The 19,523-nt window shown below is 36.0% G+C and overlaps 1 protein-coding gene across 10 annotated transcripts in view; it reads right to left on the reverse strand.

Annotated features, from left to right (window-relative positions):
* satb2 (SATB homeobox 2) overlaps positions 1-19,523 on the reverse strand; it is a 218,572-nt gene that overhangs the window by 38,861 nt on the left and 160,188 nt on the right. For all 10 annotated transcript variants that reach the window (XM_039755973.1, XM_039755974.1, XM_039755975.1 and 7 more), the window contains one exon: positions 13,175-13,330. In XM_039755973.1, the coding sequence (XP_039611907.1) occupies positions 13,175-13,330 (156 nt within the window). The remainder of the gene's footprint in view (positions 1-13,174; positions 13,331-19,523) is intronic.

Consider the following 19,523-nt stretch of genomic DNA (forward strand, 5'->3'; position numbering starts at 1 on the left):
TTCCCCTTTTCAAACTTTTCAAGTCAGAGTTCTTTGAGGTCCTTACAACACATGTACTTCTAAAAATGGAACAAAACATACTAAAATGTTGGATGATGCTTAGCAGCTGGGTCCAAGTTAATTCATAAATTTTATTTTGATTATCCATGTGAACGAGAAGGTTCAGGTCAGGATCCAGTGTAAATTCCAAACTCATATGACCAAGGAATAAGGCACAGCAGCACAAGATGTGAAGAAACATTAAATCAACTTCTTATACGTACACTTTCAGCCAGCAAGAATGGTGAAATTTGATTATCTCCGCTGGAGCAGCCAAAGCAGCAACACCAGCTGTCGAGTGAAGAGCCCTTCTTGGCAGCCTGTGTGTGTTAATAACCTGATCACTGAGCTACTCTCACCTCTAGAGGGGGGCAGCCTGGACCTGGGCCCAGCTGTAGCAGCTGGAGGTACTGAACTGTAAACCCCTTGGGAACCAAACCAAATCTGCAGCCCAGCACTGCAAGGGATAAATATGCCCAGGGCCAAAGTCATGCATACATTGTATATGTACCTTCATTTACGTCAGCTAAGACAAGTCTATTTAACAGCCCAGTATAACGCATCTAAGAAAAGGTTAGCCTTGGTCGTATTATTGTTATTGGGTCATGTGTACTTTTAAAGAAAAGGATAAAGCAGTAATGTTTTAAGACTTAAATACCCTCAGCTGCAAACCAACCCCCGCTCAGCACACCTCCACCCCATAGTGTCTGCTTGAATGGTCAAAATGCAAACAACATCCTGACAGAGCCTCAGACCACACTTTGAGTCACAGTTTTTGTTATATTAAAAAAAAAATCTCCACAGACCAGTTCTGAAAGTAATATATGAAATAGCAAAATCTCTATATCTGTTTGTTTGTTTACTTGTTCTAAACTTTTTTTTTTTTTTCCAAGACACAGACATGAAATTTGGCCGACAGGTACTTCCAACCATAGGACAGAAGTCTGACATATAACTTTCAGATATGGTTGGTTTGGGTTCAGAGTGAATGACAAGAAATGCAACAGTGAGATGTTGCCATGATTGTCAGCATGCTTGCCTTTTATGCAGGAAATCAGAGTTTGAATCCTGCTCACTACATTTCACTTTTCTTAATCAAACATATTCCCTTCCTTTAATATTTTTGTCATGGCCAAAGCTGCCCTACATGGTTTATTAATTAGGGTTACAAGCATAATCCAGCACCTTTTCTATTGTGTATTTGAAGCAACATAATTCAGATCTTTGACATCTAATTTTTGAAGGTAGTTGGCACACATGGTGGTTGTAATCGTACAGCTGCCATGATTCTCATAACAATTTGCAAGCATAGATTATATTTTTTCCATACACAATCACTTTTCTCCACTTTAAATTTATCTTGAAGTTTCCAAATAGCACCTAGGCAAAGCTGAAAAATATCTGTACAGCTAGGTTTTCAAAATAGTGAGTGGTATGAAATACTATATGTATATCCAGGATGCAGTGCCGCAAAAGTTGTAATGGTGGTTTGATTGTTAGCACACTTTCCTTTTGACCAAAAAAATTGGGTTTAATTCCCACCCATTATATTTAACATTTTCTTTAATTAGGATTTTCCCTCACAACTTTTTCATGGCTCCAAGCTACACAGGGAGGGGCCATATTAGCTCTGGAGTTCATCCATCCATTTTCCAACCCGCTGAATCCGAACACAGGGTCACGGGGGTCTGCTGGAGCCCATCCCAGCCAACACAGGGTGCAAGGCAGAAACCAATCCCAGGCAGGGCACCAACTCACTGCAGAGCTCTGGAGTTATTTATTGAAATTTGGGTTCATTGCCACCAGAAGGAAAACAAACAACAAAAAATGTTGTATATGTACAAAAAGCCAAAAACGTAAAGGTGATAAATTTGGTGATATATAGTTTGTTATTACGGTTTACTTTCCTACTTCACCACATTTTCACATGGACAACAACAGGAAACTTAATTGCAGATACAATAATGCATACATGTAATTGCACACAAATGTTGAAAAATGCAATAAAGAGCCTCAGTCCTGCTATCCATCACTCTTTTTTCACTAATGTTATTTTTTGAAAATAAAAAACAATACACATATTACCAAAATAATAATAATGATCAAGGGCAGCAGAGTGGCACAGTGGGTAGTGCTACTGCCTCACAGTTAGGAGACCTGGGTTCACTTCCCGGGTCCTCCCTGCGTGGGGTTTGCATGTTCTCGTGTCTGCGTGGGTTTCATTCGGGTACTATGGTTTCCTCCCACAGTCCAAGGACATGCAGGTTAGGTGCATTGGTGATTCTAAATTGTGTGTGTGTGCCCTGTGGTGGGCTGGCCCTGCCCGGGGTTTGTTTCCTGCCTTGTGCCCTGTGTTGGCTGGGATTGGCTCCTGTGACCCTGTAGTTAGGATATAGCAGATTAGATAATGATCAATGTATTTTCTTGATTTTGCCTTTTTCATTATAGGGTTCAGAGAATCCAAAGCACATTTCAATAGCCAGGGAAAAAAGAAGGTAACATACCTGGGCAACCTCATGGACTCATGGAAGCTATATTCATGCTGCATTTTAATTCCATATTTGACTGAAATGTAACCTGTGTATAAAGTCTTGAATCAGAAATGTTTAGAAATTTACATTATTTTACTTCATTGCTTATGCAATCCGATGCCAACACAACAGTGAAAGGAAAGTGATGCCGTGGAATTTGGAGTGACTATCACCAGCTAATACAGCCCAATTGACAGACATTTTCTGAAAACAATGATGCAATTCAAGTGGGCATTTTTCAGAGAGAGAGTTTTGCATCCAGACATCTATATGTCACTACCAGAAATCCTGTCTGCTCTCCTGTGTCCTCAGGTTGCTGTGAATAGACATGGCAGGGACAACTGCAAGCAAGGCAACAGCTATAATATTTTGTTTTCTGTTTTTATTCCTTATCCTCATGGGCTTTCAAATTCACAGATCTACTGCACTGAAAGCAGTTGCTAATAGTGCAGCAGCCAGCATGATGTTGGTAATGATAGTTGTCATATTTTTCTGATATATTTGTTTTTAATAATTTTGCACATATGGGGCACATTCTGAATTTCGATCATATATGAGTCACAAATTGGAACTGAATCCATTTTTTATCTGTTGGGTGAACATAGCCTAACACTCAATAATATCAGGATAGTTTGAGCTAGCAGTTGACTTCAGGCTATGTTACATTACATGACTTTTCCAGCAATTTCCAGTCATTGTCTTTATTTACATAATCTTAGTCAGTCGGAGGCAGTGGGCAGTGCGCTCCCATGAAGCTGGTCGTGTAATGTGACATGCCCAGCAACTCACTCCAACTAGTATGTGACTCACTCCAACACATTTTGTCTTTAGTTGCAGGGGTGGGCCTGTATGCATGACAGTTGACCACCAATTAACGCTCATCTGGAAGTACAATTCATATAATGCATTGATGAGGAATAACAAACATGGTTCTCACAAACATCAGAAAAGCTTGTTTGTCTGTTGCCTCGTGCTTTATGTACCATGACAGAATGGAAAAATGAAAAAAGTGAAAAGATTGCAGTTAAACTTACCATAGTACTGTACCAGCTCTATGAGACAGCACGATAATGTCTGCAACAAAAAGGGGTGAGCACAACTGCACTAGAAGATCAGTACCCAAATGGTAAATATGGCACGAGCAGCACTTTTCAGTCATTTAAACTGATGTTATCCGGCGAAGTCAGCAAATGCAATTGCCAATTCTGGCAAATCCCACAACTGGAAGTCATGTAATGTGAATTTCTATTACTGATAAATACAGATACTGACATACTGAGTATGTTTATATTTCACCTAAGTTTTAAAATTTGTAAAAGAGAATTTGAACTGGACTATGGAACAAAATGCACTTTATGTTGTGGTGGACGGCTGGAATGATCAGGAGAGAGGCAATAACTCCCCTGGGATACAAGAGGGCCACCTCCCCTGGTTTGCATCAGGGCCACGGGACTAGAGCTTGGAAGCTCAACCATATTGTGGACTACGTGAGTTTCTTCCAAGTGTGCCTCTTGTGTTTTTCTGTGTCGGGTTTGGTGGCTGGCACGCCCCCTTCAGGTGTCACAATATTTATACAGAAGCAGAGTTGAAAATAGTTCACCCTAGTTAACAGTATCTACTGAACTGTCCAAGTCGCTGCAAATAATTTTTAATAAGATGCAAGGAAAGAAATCACTAGGCTTTTGTGTTGTTTTGATGATTCATACTGTGTAGCAATATATTGCTGTCAGCCTTAATCTCCTTGACATAATTCTGTGTAACTACAGTCTAGCCTGACTCAGGATTACATATAAACATCTGCATTACAGTGTTAATTCCAAATTTCAGTGGGGACAGTATTCTTCTTACATCTAATGGATAAACTAACAGACAGACAGACATTATCCAACCCACTAAATCCTAACACAGGGTCACGGGGGTCCGCTGGAGACAATCTCAGACAACACAGGGCGCAAGAAAGGAACAAATCCCCAGGGCAGGACACCAGCCCACCGCAGATAAACTAACACGTACTGCAAAAAATGATGAATATTTCTATACATTTTACCACTCTAATGTAACTCATCAATATTCATAAGTGGGACGGAGCCTTCAACAAGCTGTAAAGCCAGTTTTAGAACAAACTGTAGCTGAACCATTAATTGAATCAAGAAATTGTGAATTTGGTTGCATGACTGTTCACCAATGAGCAAGAAGGAGGATGGCAAAAGGGCAAAAAGATTGTGGTCAAGCAGAAAGACAAGAAAGTTGTTAGCTCCCTAAGCACTGTTCACATTGCAGTCACTGTCTTTTATGTTAGAGAAATGTGGAAGTAACTAAGCCTTACGCTGTGCTATCTTCTAAATACACAAGGGGTGCATCGATCAAGCAGATTAGGAACTGTCATTCTACCCTCTCATGTGCACGCAACAGAAAAAATTATCATAAGAAAAGTACACAAAGAAATCAACTTCTACTGTTCCGATTGCAGCAGTGTGTTGGTGACTGTTTTAAAACATTTTACTTGAACTACATGTACTAAATTTGCAACAGTACATCAGTGGATACTAGATATACCTTTCCTACTGTATTTATGGTGTGTTTTTGGTTTTGGTATTTATGTTGTGTTTTGGTATTTACACATTTCTGTTGCACATAATTACATTTTCTCTTGTTGAAAAAAATTCAAATTTTTGATTTGATTTTTGACTTGTTTTTCCTGGAGTAAACATTGTGGAGGGTAAAGTATCTATCCCTTGTGTCATAAATGAGATTACTGGACCTTGTGCATGTATTGGTCCCAAGATCAATTAGCATCTTGTCTGTGGTTATTTCCTGCCTTGCACCCAGATACGCGTTTTAGAATGTAATATAATAATGTGTACTTAGCCTCTTCCTTATCAATCATACTTGAATTCTAAAAAAAAAAACAGCTTGTCACTTTTGTGGATGATGCCAGATCTTCTCAAACTGCTTCAAGTAATAATAGACAAAATGGATGAGAATTTGTAAGAGGACTATTTGTAACAGCACTAACTCTTGCATCAGCTAGGATGACTTGGTGCTGAGCTAGTATTATGAGTGTACTTTTTATTAAATTTTAGTAGGGTTTTCAAAGTATGAGGAATACATATCTGAATTTATTTCTGAGATTCCGTTCTTATTTAAATACGATTTTGAAATATTTGCAATGGCATTTAGTTTTGATACAGGACACAACAATTTTATGATTCCCATTACTTCAGTACATTTGTAATTTGTAAACATGCTTGTGTCGATCAAACACAGGAAGCTCTGCAGTTTACTTGTGACTTAACGCTGTAGGATGATAAGTAAATAAATATAGGTAAATAACATTCGATCTGGCTTATATATAAGTAACATATAAATGTTTTAATGTAAAGACCATCACAAAACATAACCACAAACAAGTCTTTGCCGATACCTTGGCAAGCTCTGTAAGCCCTGCTTTTTCTTTGAAGGACATGTGTGGGGCAGACTGACGGGCATCACCTGTTACTGCATCCAAATGGTGCCATCTTTTGCCTTTACGCCTGGTGCAGCTGTGTTGTTCTTATGTGTGCATGGACGTTTCTTGAGAGGAGGGCTTCTGTTCTCTTTTTCTGATGTAGAACCCTATTCCTCATCTGAGTTCATCTTTGCTATAGCACGTCTTTATTTGAAAACAGCAGTTTCAGATCGGGGTAAGCATGAACGTGACTGAGAGAATAAAACTGAATAAAAAAAAAAAAACACTAACCTTTACAAGTACCATAAATTTACATTGGCTGTTACAGACTCAAATCAAGTGTATGTTTTTATTCTACAATACTAAGAATAAGAGCAGTTCATTTCTCAAAACAGAGGCGTCTGCAATTGAACCAGCAACTTTTTGATTACCAGGCAGCAGTTCTTACAACCTTGTCAATGTCGCACCCTAACGCAACTTCTCTTTCTGCAGTTATATTCTTGAATAAAAGCACACTTGTTTTGTTATATTTTATGAAAGTGTTTATTTGATATTTGGACTTCAGGCTTCACACATTATACACTTCATGTCTACATTTTGTCAATTATTACTAAAACATGAAAAATGTTTCTTAACACACATGAAATGCATGTATTCCAAATAACAATATATTATTTACCCTATACAACTCCCTGCAACTCACACGCAGGTAAACAAACTTGAGCTGAGAGAACTTTCTGCGTTGGTTGGGGAATGGGATAGCACGCTGCTTGCTGCTTGTGTTGATCAAAACATTTACAACACAAAAAACACTGATGGAGAAGTGAGAAGGGATTTAAGGTGGGCTGGGATTACAAGTTTTTTCATAGGCTTTGGTAACTCTAGTGTTAATAAAATCAGTTTTGGAGAGTCAAATGTACAATACTAGATGCAAAAGTTTGATTTTGAAATAGAGAACAGAACTATTATTCAAATACACCGCCAAAAAAGGAAAACTATGATGTGATAGCTCTACAATGGACTGGCATTCTGTCTAGGACCATTTTCTGCCTTACATTAGCCCTGTGTTTTTTTATTATTTTATTTTATGGTATGCACAGTACCTCTCAGATACAATAATTATTATAAAAATGAAACATTAGTCAACTCTTCATTAAAAAAAACTCATCATTTTTCTCATAAATACTATTGTATATTTTATTTAGTTAAGCTCACACTATGGTATGGTATGGAAGTGTATCACATTCTGATGTAGTTATATTGTACTTGGGCGGCACGGTGGTGCAGTGGTAGCGCTGCTGCCTTGCAGTAAGGAGACCTGGGTTCGCATGAAACCCGTGTCTGCATGGGTTTCCTCCCACAGTCCAAAGACATGCAGCTTTGGTGCATTGGTGATCTTAAATTGTCCCTAGTGTGTGCTTGGTGTGAGGGTGTGTGTGTGTGTGCCCTGCAATTGGCTGGTGCCCTGCCCGAGGTTTGTTTCTGCCTTGCGCCCTGTGCTGGCTGGGATTGGCACCAGCAGACCCCAGTGACCCTGTGTTAGGATATAGGGGGTTGGACAATGACGGACTATGTGCAAGTACATAGTCAATATTGTACTTTTATAAATAATGAACCATCAAATGGCATATATTCATTCTGTACATGTAAACGGTATGTGTTTATATGGTATGTACATATATCAGTAGCTTGTAGGAGGCATCCATCCTTAAAAGTCACAAAGGACAAAAGGTACAAAAACAAATAGTTTAAATATACAAAAATATGAGGTGTAAGGAAGAGCCTAAAGTGGATATACCTAAGTGCTGATACTCTCTGATTGATATTGATTGATTGATTAATTCAATCAAGTGAGATGGTGAGTGGACATTTTTCCCAAGTTTCAAACTGTGAGATACAGTAAAATAAGAGTGATGGTTTGGGGGTGGAAGTGGTATGCTTCGGTTTGGTCCCATTATAGTTTTGAGCACCGTAATATACCAGTATTTTATCAACAAGCGAGCAGTGGGATGGGATTGGATATGCATAAGGCTTAAAAATACTGCTGGTAGGAAGCCAATGCTGCCAGTATACAATTAGTAAGGTATACACGAAGAGTATATCCAAAATACATTGTAAATGGGAAAACAAATAACCCAGGTCCCTAATGAGCCATCTTCATGTTCTCTAACTTATGGAGTGCTTACACCACTTTCCCACAAAACACTTAACAAAAACACATCTCTAATGCATCCTGTAACTCTTTCCCCAACTTCCTCTCCTCATCTCACCACCTCGTTTCTCATGCCAGCTACACTATTACCACTTCTGATCCACACAATCCCAAGGTAACTAGTTCTCGTGTGAGAAGGGTATTTTAACCTTTGGAATCACTTATGTTCACCTCAGAATCCCTTCCCATGCAGGAGGTTTATTTTCATTTGGACCAGAAACATTAAGCTAGAGCTCCATACCGTCAGCAGAATGACATTGGTCTTAAAGCAGCAGAATATCATGACAGTCTCTTGTCTATTTCCCCTAATGGTGCAACCATTCTACACTGTATAAATAACTATATATACTGAAAATTTTCAAATCTAGAAATCAAATTCAGTACACTTTTTATTAATTGCAATTTGAACACCTTATGTGCTAATAACTCAAGATGAATATATATCACCAATGAAAAAGATAGCATATATACTTGAGAACTGGAAAATTAATAATCACTATGTATATACAATAGTAAAAAATACCAATATGCTGAGACTTTCATTGCTTTGCAAACTTTTTTTAAAGAAGTAGGGAGGGAAGAGATCACCAAATGAAAGGCAGATTTTTACTATTCCCATACAAAAAGTCAGGATGTTTGCATTATTATTCATATACCATTCTTGCCTTCATTTTGTGCCTTTATTAAATAAATATTCTTCCCTTGTTCCTTCTGCTCATTTCAATTCAATAAGTGTCTAGTGGAATAAATGTGGTTGGTAAAAATTCTTACTAACTTAATCTAGGGCTGCAAGGAAAATTACCAATTATTGCATGAAAAAAGAATTATATAAAACATTGCTTCTTTTAGCTTCTGTTCTGCAGGACAAGCAGTTTTACATATGCTTATGTTCATAACATTGTCTGTAAGAAAAAAGGCATTATTCAATGTAATATAAGAGAAGCCTATCAATAAACAATCTCTGTATTTTAGGCAGATCAAATATTCTTCTTATGCTAGACAGATCATTAATACAGGTGACAGCTCTAGTCATTCAAATTTTCAACAATATCTTTTCTCACCTGTTATTGGTGTATGTGTTTAATAGGACATGTGGTCCCCAGGGGGTGCTGCAGCTCCCCAAACACAAAAGATTCTATTTTGTGAAACTCTTTCACAATGAAGGGTTTCCTACACTTTAAACTATACCTAAACTCTCAGCAATACTGTCATCTCTCCACTGCTCCGCTAACAAGCTTTGTCCTCCTCCTCCTCCCAACATTGGCTACCCGTGTTTTGAGGTGAGCAGCTGCCTTTATGTAAAACCCTGGATCATTTCCGGTGTCCCAAAACTATGGCTTGGGAGGACTTCCAGGTGAGGCTGGATCCTGACAAAGTATGGCTTGCTAGTTCCTTTAACACCCCAGGCACCACCCACGGAACCCAACAGAGTTGAGCCAATGAACTACAGTTCCCAATCTATAGTGGTGCCATAACCTAGGGAGGCTGCCATCTCACACCTTGGGGGAGACAATGCCCTAAGCAAACTGTCTTCCCCTGTCTTTCCATGCCATTGGTGTCCTGGCCAGGTAAAGATCCCAGCACAGCTCCGGTCCGAGATTCCAGTCCCCATAAGGTTTCTGCCACAGACGCCATTGTAATAATTCTGGAGGAGGGACAACTGTATATATATTAAAGTACAGGAACTAATCATCTAAAATGCAAACTTTGAGAAACAAAAAATATCGACAGAGAAGATTTAAGCCAATTGGAGACTTCAGAAAATTGTATATTAAAGAAGCAGAAAGAAGAATTAGAATGGAAGCTTAGCAAACAAGTACAAAATCTAAATAAATATTGCATATGCATCTGTAGTTTTAGCTCTTACATTTATGTACTGTAATGGAGTGCACTTTGTTATCTATCTGTCTATCTATCTTCACACAAATTTCTTATAGACAACTAAAGGTTGATATTTACAGGTAAGCAATGATTAATATGAGTACAATGCATTAATATAAAATCAATTATTTCTCATAGAAACTACCATATATGCTCACATATAAGTCAGGTCTTGAAACCTAAAAAATTGATCATAAAATCAGACCCTGACTTATACGCATGTTCAAAAATGCGACACTTAATTTTTTTTACATCTTCTTGCCTCCTCCAATCTCGCACCAGTTTCTCAGACACATCGAATTTTGTTCCAGCAGCGCAGTTACCAATTTCTTTTGCTACATCAATGACATTTAATTTAAAAACAGCTTCATATTTTCTTCTAATCAAATGTTCCATCATAGATAAGGGATGCTCTTACGATAAAGGTATATAAGGGTGTGAGATATAAAAAAAACAAATCAGTGCAAACGTTGCTTCGGAATAGTTCAGGTATTCAGGCACAATAGAGAGAGAGAGAGAGAGAGAGAGAGGTTAGGAGCACTAATTGATACATCGCATTGCCGCACCCACATAGAAGAAAAAGACAGTGTGCTCCGTGGTTACTCTATCAAGTGGGCGTTAGCATATCATAATACCTTGTACCAATAGCATGAGTTTTCCGCATTCGACATACGACTGACATTATAAAATACCAGAAATTATACTGTAAAATCAAGTCCCGACTTATACGTGGGAGAACTTATCCGCAAGTATATACGGTATATAAAAGGAATCCCCATAAAACATTCATAACATAGATTTATATCTATTCTTCCAACAAAGCATTCTCGCTCTCTAATAGACCTGTACTGGTATCCCTGCCTAATGACCTTCTTGGGCATGCATTGCATAAGTATATCATGCACTACTGGCTTCTGTGCTTCAGTCTTGGTATTTCTAAGACCTGTTCTGCTTTCATTATGGATTTCTCTCAAGCCTGTGCTATTTTGTATTTGTCCAAGAACTGATTATTACACCTTATTCTGTAGCTTTATCATCACCTGAAAGAATCAAATGAGTAAAAACATGTCACATTACTTACAGCATACCTTCATATCCTTGAAGTTAATACTTTTCAAGAAAAATAATTCAATCTTTTCACACTTAGTGCAACCCCAACTTAGATTACAACATAAACACCTGTACATTTTTACAATCTAGTTTACCTGGCATGGGTTCCAAACATACTTTTAATAATATTAAGTAAATTCATTCATTATTATTTTTCAAGATTTCTTTTCTGGTTTGATTTTCCATAAAAATGCTGAAATATTTAATGAAAGGAACATTATCTCCTCATACAAAGCAGCACACTAGGTAGAATCAGAGCAGAACCTGATGCAGCTTTTATAAGAATAGTAGCTTAGTGTGCTTTTTCTCTGGGTATGCTCACTTAGTGGTATATATGATTGGACAATGCCTCTATATTCATAAAGCCAAATTCAGGATATCTGCTTTTGAAGATAATGCTTGGCATAAAGGCTTGTCGTCTAGTTACACTTCAAATTGTTCATTGCTTTACGTCTTAAACTTTGGGTGTTGCAAAAGCATACATTTCCATGGTGACTTATGATGAAATGTAGTGTCTACCTGGCTGGAAGAAGATTTACAGTTGTTTGGCTAATGTTTTAAAGGTTCCCTACACTTCACTTTAATGAATCTGTAGATCAGGTTTGAATGAAACTGTCAATTAATACAATATAAATTTTATCAAAATCAGAAAGACCAATAAAACACCAGAGTAAACAACACCTGAATATGCATATAAAAAATGCATTTAAATAAATGTCAGTCTAATTTCTACCATCACACCTTTTAAACTGTTCCCATCTGATTAAATACTGCCTAAGCCATCTATGGAGCACCTGTTGCCATCATAGTCCTGTGTTGTTTTACTTTGAATCACAATCAACAAACTTCAGTATCAACAAGCTAATGGATCTACAAACAAGCAAACAACATACTCAAAGCAGATATGATACCTGTGTGGAGAATATCGCTGCTTAGTACTTCTTTTATAATTATGTTACATATAGTGCAGTTCTGGAAAAGCTATTAACCTTTATGCATACAAGTCAACATGTTTTATTTGTTGTGAAAACTCCTGATCCACATGTATTCCATGCAAACTGAGGAATACAACAATTTTTTTATCAGCCACAGATAACAAAGTCAGAACAATATCTTAGCATTTGCTACCCTTTGAACAAATGTGAGACTAATTGGGTATGTTTTTTTGTAAAATGCTGTTGTTTAGAACTGTTGCTGTTACAAGATAAACGGTGTCATGTGGAAGTAAGCAGATATTTGGACTACAAAATAAAATGCTACTTTACATGAGAAGAAGACATTAATTACATGGGGCATGTGTTGCAATGCTTTACAAAAGACTAACACAGTCACAAAATAAGGTATATTATATATTATGTGATACTGAACTGAAATTATTCCAGATGCAGTTAGGCACATTAACCCTCCAGGATCTGGGTTCCATATTTCTGATGCTTTCAGCATGTTTTACATCAACATCTTCATTAATTTTTGATTCCACTTGCATTTGACTGACCTTGATGAGTTATACTGTATTACAGTGACAACATAAGTGGCAATCATATAATTATAATGCCAATTTGATTTTTTGCTGCTTAATGTGGAGTTCAGGAAAGATTACAAAGGCCATCTTGAAAAATAAAAATAAATTAAACATAGTAGAATACAAGATAAATGGGCCATGGAATACATCTTTGGAGTTTGTTTGAATGTATCATACAAATTATGTAAAGATTAAGTATTTTGTTTTAATGCATAACTACAGGTATGTGAGTCATGAGTGAAATTAACTTTGACTTGACTGTGTTTTCGTTTTTCAAATCAAGGTGGCAGTTATCAACTGTAACCCAACTGCATCAGCTGCATTAAACTTCACACAATTCCGTATCTGTTCTTTCCTGATGAGTATATGATGTGGTAAAAAAACTCAATGTGCATTTATTATTTATTAATAATATATTGTGTGAAACTCACCTGGCTCTTGTTGGCTGCCACCTTAGCAAAAAGGGCCTGTGACACTTTGGCTCTTTTCATTTCCTGCTGAATTTCTTCGTAAATTGCTGATGTGATAGACAATCCAAGGCCTTCCACCTTCAGCGGGAGTTCTGTGCTTGGACCCGTAGATTTAGACTAGTAAAGAAAAAGTGGGAAAATACACTATTAATGACTACTTCCTGTGAATTGTAATTGTTCAGAACCTCCAAACTACCAAGACTTAGCATAAACTTCAACAATTTTCAAGATAAATTTAAAACACTATTTTACATAAAACATTTATTTTATAGCAAGGAATAGTAAAAGATAAATATATACCAAACTATTTAGAAAACTCTGTTAAGGTCATATCGATTTTTTAAAAAATGCGTAACATTTTCATTATGGTTACATTTTTTAAGTATTTTTTTTAATCCTAAAATCTATTCATTTTCTAAACTGTCTAAATAAATACTGTGGATTCAACTCCATATCCACTCCCTAATGTGTCTATTTCATATATTGTATCCTCCGTATTTAAAACTATAATACTCAAAATGCAGTTGGAAGTGAATAGTAAAAATCAATCAATCAATTCATTACACTTTGCTTTCTAAAACACCATTTCACAAATCAAACTGTCCTAAAGTACGGAAAAATGCAAATCATTGTAAAACAGAATAAAAGACTATTCACAAAGGGGATAAAACAAAAAGAAACAAACAAAACATAAAAACTACAAATATAAAATAAGCTGAGCATACATACTAAATAATTTAAAGTAAGATCTAACAAAAAGCATGACTGAGCATTAAACAGCACAGTAGGTATAGTCTGAAATCAAAGTATTGCAAGCATAGGCTTGGCCGAACAATCCTGAATATAGATTTAAGGCAGAAACGTTGATCTGGAAATATTTACATATCCTGTATATTATCTGTAAATAATGCTTAATGTTAGCAAATTTTGTTTGATTTTAATTAATCACAGATTAAACATGGGCTTTTTCTTTAAAACATTTGCTTAGTTTAATAAATTTCCTACAGAAATGAAGCTATTACTGATTACACACACACACACACACACATACACACACACATACATACATATATATATATATCCATGTATTGTTTTCCTCTAACCAGGTTTTTCAATTCAGGTTAATCTGGCAATATAAATTATGTAAATTAAACATCTCTATTGCTATTTAACAATAATAAAAAATGACAGGAAAATCTGCTGAACAGTAATGTGGATGAATAAACCAAATGAGAAAAATAGATATTTGCACTAGATATCCCCAAATGCCATGAAAGCAGCCATCTGTGTGGAGAATATCGTTGAACTGGGCACCTGATGCCAAAAACTATATTATCAGGAGATGCTGCTGCCTGTCCTGCACTTCTAATCGGGTTAATTGTGATTAGGAATGATTGTGGGCATGTGAAACTCCACTCCTGCAGGAAAAGAAGATATCTGCTAGCTAAATGAATTTACTGCTTTGAGCCTCTGCTGTGAGTCCCAAGCAATAATATGTTATTGCAGAGTAAAAAGTAATATCAAGTAAATTTTTTCAGGTCTACTGATTATTTGTTATGCCAAGAAAGAGTGCAGTAAAAGAAGTCACTAATATCCTTAAAATCATCAGGTAATAATTGTTAACTAATATTAAATAATCTCTTAAATCTGCCTTATCCCTTTTTCCTCCAATTATGAATTAGCATTAAAAAGGCCACCTGCACTAAGTAATACAGTGTGTGCATTTTTCTAACAGTTACAGTCTTTCGTAATTTCTTACATTTTGAACAATCTATAGTAAATGTAATGTGATCTCTGCAATTTATGTTTGATTGTTTATATACAGTATATAGTGTTATACATGAGCATTGGTGTCTGGGGTCATCCCAGTTATGGTATATCCTGCCGGTGGCACTGCCACTAACATTCTCGTCTTTTCTCTCTTCTTCAGCATTGCTCATAAGAGCTATCAACCTTAGGAAGCCAAAAAGGCTATATTATATTTGTTTTTCACCCTTATGCACCTATTTTTATATTTGTTTGGAATTAAAAGTGCAACCATGCTGACACCCCTGCACATTTTGGGAATCACCCTATATTCATTCACATTCATATGTGTGAGTAGAATACAATGCCATTCCTTTGAAGAGGGCAGAATTTCATTTGAATGACAACTTAAAACACTTATGAAAAGAACTTGTCATTTAACTGACTTTAACATTGATGTAACTAGAATTTAATGAGCCCTAGTGCAAAAAAAAAAAAAAACTTGACCAGACTTAAATCCAATTAAAAATGACCACCATTAATGAAATATGTTAAGTATATAAGCTACATAAAATATCAATACTCATAATTAAGCTTTATAGAGTTGTGGGAATTTGAACATTGTTAACCGTTTCATTCCAATGTCAAGTAAGCAAACATACTAATAATAGAGCCCTGTGAAATAATAACCATGCAGTCACTATGAGTCCCTCAGCTCCATGGGTGCCAATGCAACTTCCCCACCCATAATGCCTATAGTATATCCACTGCCTTATAGTATTCTGTCAACTTCTCTAAACACAATGTAGATAGTAAAAATTGAATTACCCAAATCCCTCAACATATTTTCAACTATAGTTATAAGTAGTTGCTTCCCAGTATTTTTATTGTATTTTTGTGAAAAACTGCATTTTAACATTTGAGTGATAAATAATTTGGATTTACAATGTGTTTTTGGAGAGCCTAATTTAGCTTTATTTACACCCCTCATAGTTATAAATATATTTTATCCAGCAGTGCTCTAAGACAGAGAATAGACACTCAATAAACATTAGTTGTTGCAAGGTCATTTTCTAAGACTGTTGCATATTTCTTATGCTATGCAAAACAGTTTTTCACAGCTGCATTACTGTATAAGGTATAAATCCCATTCAAAATACCTGTAACATATTACACACACGGTTACTTTCAGCTACCATGCAAATATTTTACAACTTTCAAAGGAAGTAAAATTTAATATTTTAAATGCACAAAGTCAGGCTTTTTAGAAAAACAGGAAAGAAAACATTAGACAATAATATGATGGTGCTTCTTTGTTGAGCAGTTCTTGGGTAACTAAGTGACATGATGGTTACTGCTACACAGCTCCAGGGACAAGAGTTTAATATCTGCATGGTGCTTGCATGTTCTGTCTGCATCCATATGAGTTTCTCTGAATTTTGTTTTATTTCCCACATCCCAAAGATATGTAATTCAGGTTAACTGGAAACTCTATATTGACATTGTATGTATGAATGTGGTCGTGCCTTTGGCAGTGTCAAGCCACAGACTGGTGTTCTTCCAGGAAAGCTTGCTTTGTTGAGCCTGATTCTAGTAGTGCAGGCTCAGGATACCCACAACCTTGAATGGAAATGTGAAATCAAAAACTGAATCGACAGATAAACAGTTATCCTCCTGGCCTCTACACTTATGAAGTCTATTCCTTTCGTGTACATCTTGGCCCCTTTTAAATTTGCTAGATAACTATTGGCATCCAAACTCCATTATTTATTTCAGTATTTCTAGCAGGAAGCAACTCTTTTTACCTTTTCCTCAAGTTATTATCACCATCAACAGACAGTTCAAAACTGGTATATTTATTTGGCAATGTGGACATAATAGTGACCACTTTAGACATTATGCTTAATTACAGAATACAACCACTAATTACAGTTTATTGTTCCATGTACATAGAGGGTATCTGACAGCACTGGAGGCTGCAGAGAACTGAATTCCACTATGTATTCACATCTAAGAAATTCCTCCTTGGTCTCATAACAGACAACAATGTATTTCAGTCATTTGATGCAGAACCATAGAGTGTACCCTTTGAAGCACTTTTAATCTTAGTCCTTTTATTGAAGGACTAAGCCAGTTGTGGACATGTGACTGGAGGCCATCCAAGGTACACTCTGTATTTTTTAAATCATATATATTAACTTACAAAGTACATTATGCTCTACCCCTTTATCTTAGTGTAATAATGTATTACTTAATGGATAATTCTAAAACTGCAGATAAGATATATTTTTCATTATTATAGTTTTACAAGTCTGGTATTCTTTGCATTATGTTTTGATATTGGTGGATTATTTCACTTTTTGTATTTACTCATTTTCATTATTACTGTCATTGCCTATTTCATAATTGAACTAAATTGAACTAATTGTTCCATGATGTTAAAAAATCTACTCAACCACTCAGAAGACTTTCACAGTACATCGGTTTATCAATAGTAACTTAATATATCATTATTGTTTTATTTAGATGCATTTACAGAAGATGGCTTAAGCAAAAAGCATACATTAGAATTGTTGATACAGATATTTCTTAAAGTTAGAACTGAACCAGTTACCTTGTGGGTTAAAGTCTACTGCTCTAATCACGATCTCACACTTCTTGCTTTCATAGCTTTACACATAGTAGTTGTTAAGGAAAAATTCATGCCAACGAGAACTGTGTTGTTGCAAATAGCTTTAGCACTCCTTCACTTGCTCTATTTTTCTGTACTGCTCTGAATGATAATACTCCAAGTGCATTTTCATGTTGATTTTATAACTGTGGTAAGTAGATTCACTTTTGCATAATTTACGTAGTACTGTATTTTTAGCTATTTTTTGATCCTCCGCTGCTGAGAAACTAAAGTCTTTGCAAAGTGCACTTGCAAATTGTAATGTGCACTGTCACTCTGAGAGACAGTGAAATAAAGGACGTTAGCTTTGCATACCTCTTTCTTTTCAAATTCCCCAACATCAAGACATTTCATTTGTGTGGAACTTAATGTAACTGGAAAGTTTTAGCTGGCATCTAGGCTTTGCAGTGCATAGTATTTCTGTTTTCAAAATTCAGACATTGCTATATGTTTTAATTTTCAATGATCAGTGCCTTCTTTTAATAGTCAAAAATTCTTGCAAATACACATTCAATCAAAACATTAAAATTTTTTTTTAGTATAGTTATGTGTGTACATAAGGCTGTGCAACATTGTATAATTTCAATTGGCATATTTAACAGTCATTTCATCCTTTATCTTAAAATGTGTTTTCCCAGAATATCCAAAGCATGGCTGTGCAAGGCAGGAACCAACCCAGGGAAGGATGCCAGTCCATCATGGACCACATACACCCTTAAACACATGAACCATTCTTCATTCAGTGATGATTTACATTTAATCTAGCCTTCTCTTGTTTGGGATACAGAGGAAATTTGAGGACCAATGAACAGCTTCATATTCCACATTAGGTTGAACCCAGGTACCTTGAAGTGAGGCAGCAGCATTAAATACTGTGCCTCAGTGCCACCAAGAACTAATATACACCTTTAAAACCTCCAACAGTAATACTGGATCATTGCAAAATCTAATTAATTTAAATTCTGGTTCACAAGCAACTAATTTGTAATAGTAGTATAGCTATACATTCTTCTCATGCCAAACACTAAATTAACACCAAGAAACAAACAGTAAAAAAATGCATACTTCTTTTTAATATTGTTTTTCCTTTCAATTTCATTGAAATAACAAACATGTTTGTTTTGTTAGTTTATAATACATTTTGAGAGCAAATTTACACTTCCTAATATACATTTCAGCCCAAAAGCATCCATTACAATTGTCTTATTACCATAATTATTATGTAAATGAGAAAATCAACTTTAAATCTAAAAGTAATTTAGACTACCTTTCAAATATTCTTTACAGTCTCCCCAATATCATGATATTTAAACCATGTGCAACTTTAATCTTGACAGATAATTAAAGTTGACAGTCAGGCAATATGTTAAATACCCCACAGTAATCAGTGGCGGTGAGGACTTATTTGCTGAAAAATGAAATCATACACTGTGATATACCATAAATATGAAATAACAGCAACTATTATCACAGAATATACAACAAATTAGATACAAACAAATCTCAATATTCACAGATATGAAGTCTGCAAAGAAAAACCATACCAGCATTACGAACTGGGAACATGACATGGACGGCTTACGCTGCAAACAACTCCAACAGAGTCTGTGTGATGATATTAGCAATCACCACTTCATACTGAGATGATGCCTTATGCTGCAAACAACCTGAACAGAATCTGTGTGATGGTATTGACAATCACCATTACACAGTACATCATCACTGAGATGGTGCCCATGCAGGTAAGCATGAATGCATGTATGGGATTTCCAATTTATTTGTTTTTTAATAAATTCTCCATTCTCATTCTTAAGCTCTTTTTCCTTGCTGATGGGCTAGTGCAAGTCAAATATCTACTCCACCTGCTGCCAACATTCATTTTGTCTGTCCAGT

The sequence above is a fragment of the Polypterus senegalus genome, chromosome 6 (genome assembly GCF_016835505.1).
Source record: "Polypterus senegalus isolate Bchr_013 chromosome 6, ASM1683550v1, whole genome shotgun sequence".
Classification (NCBI taxonomy): domain Eukaryota; kingdom Metazoa; phylum Chordata; class Cladistia; order Polypteriformes; family Polypteridae; genus Polypterus; species Polypterus senegalus.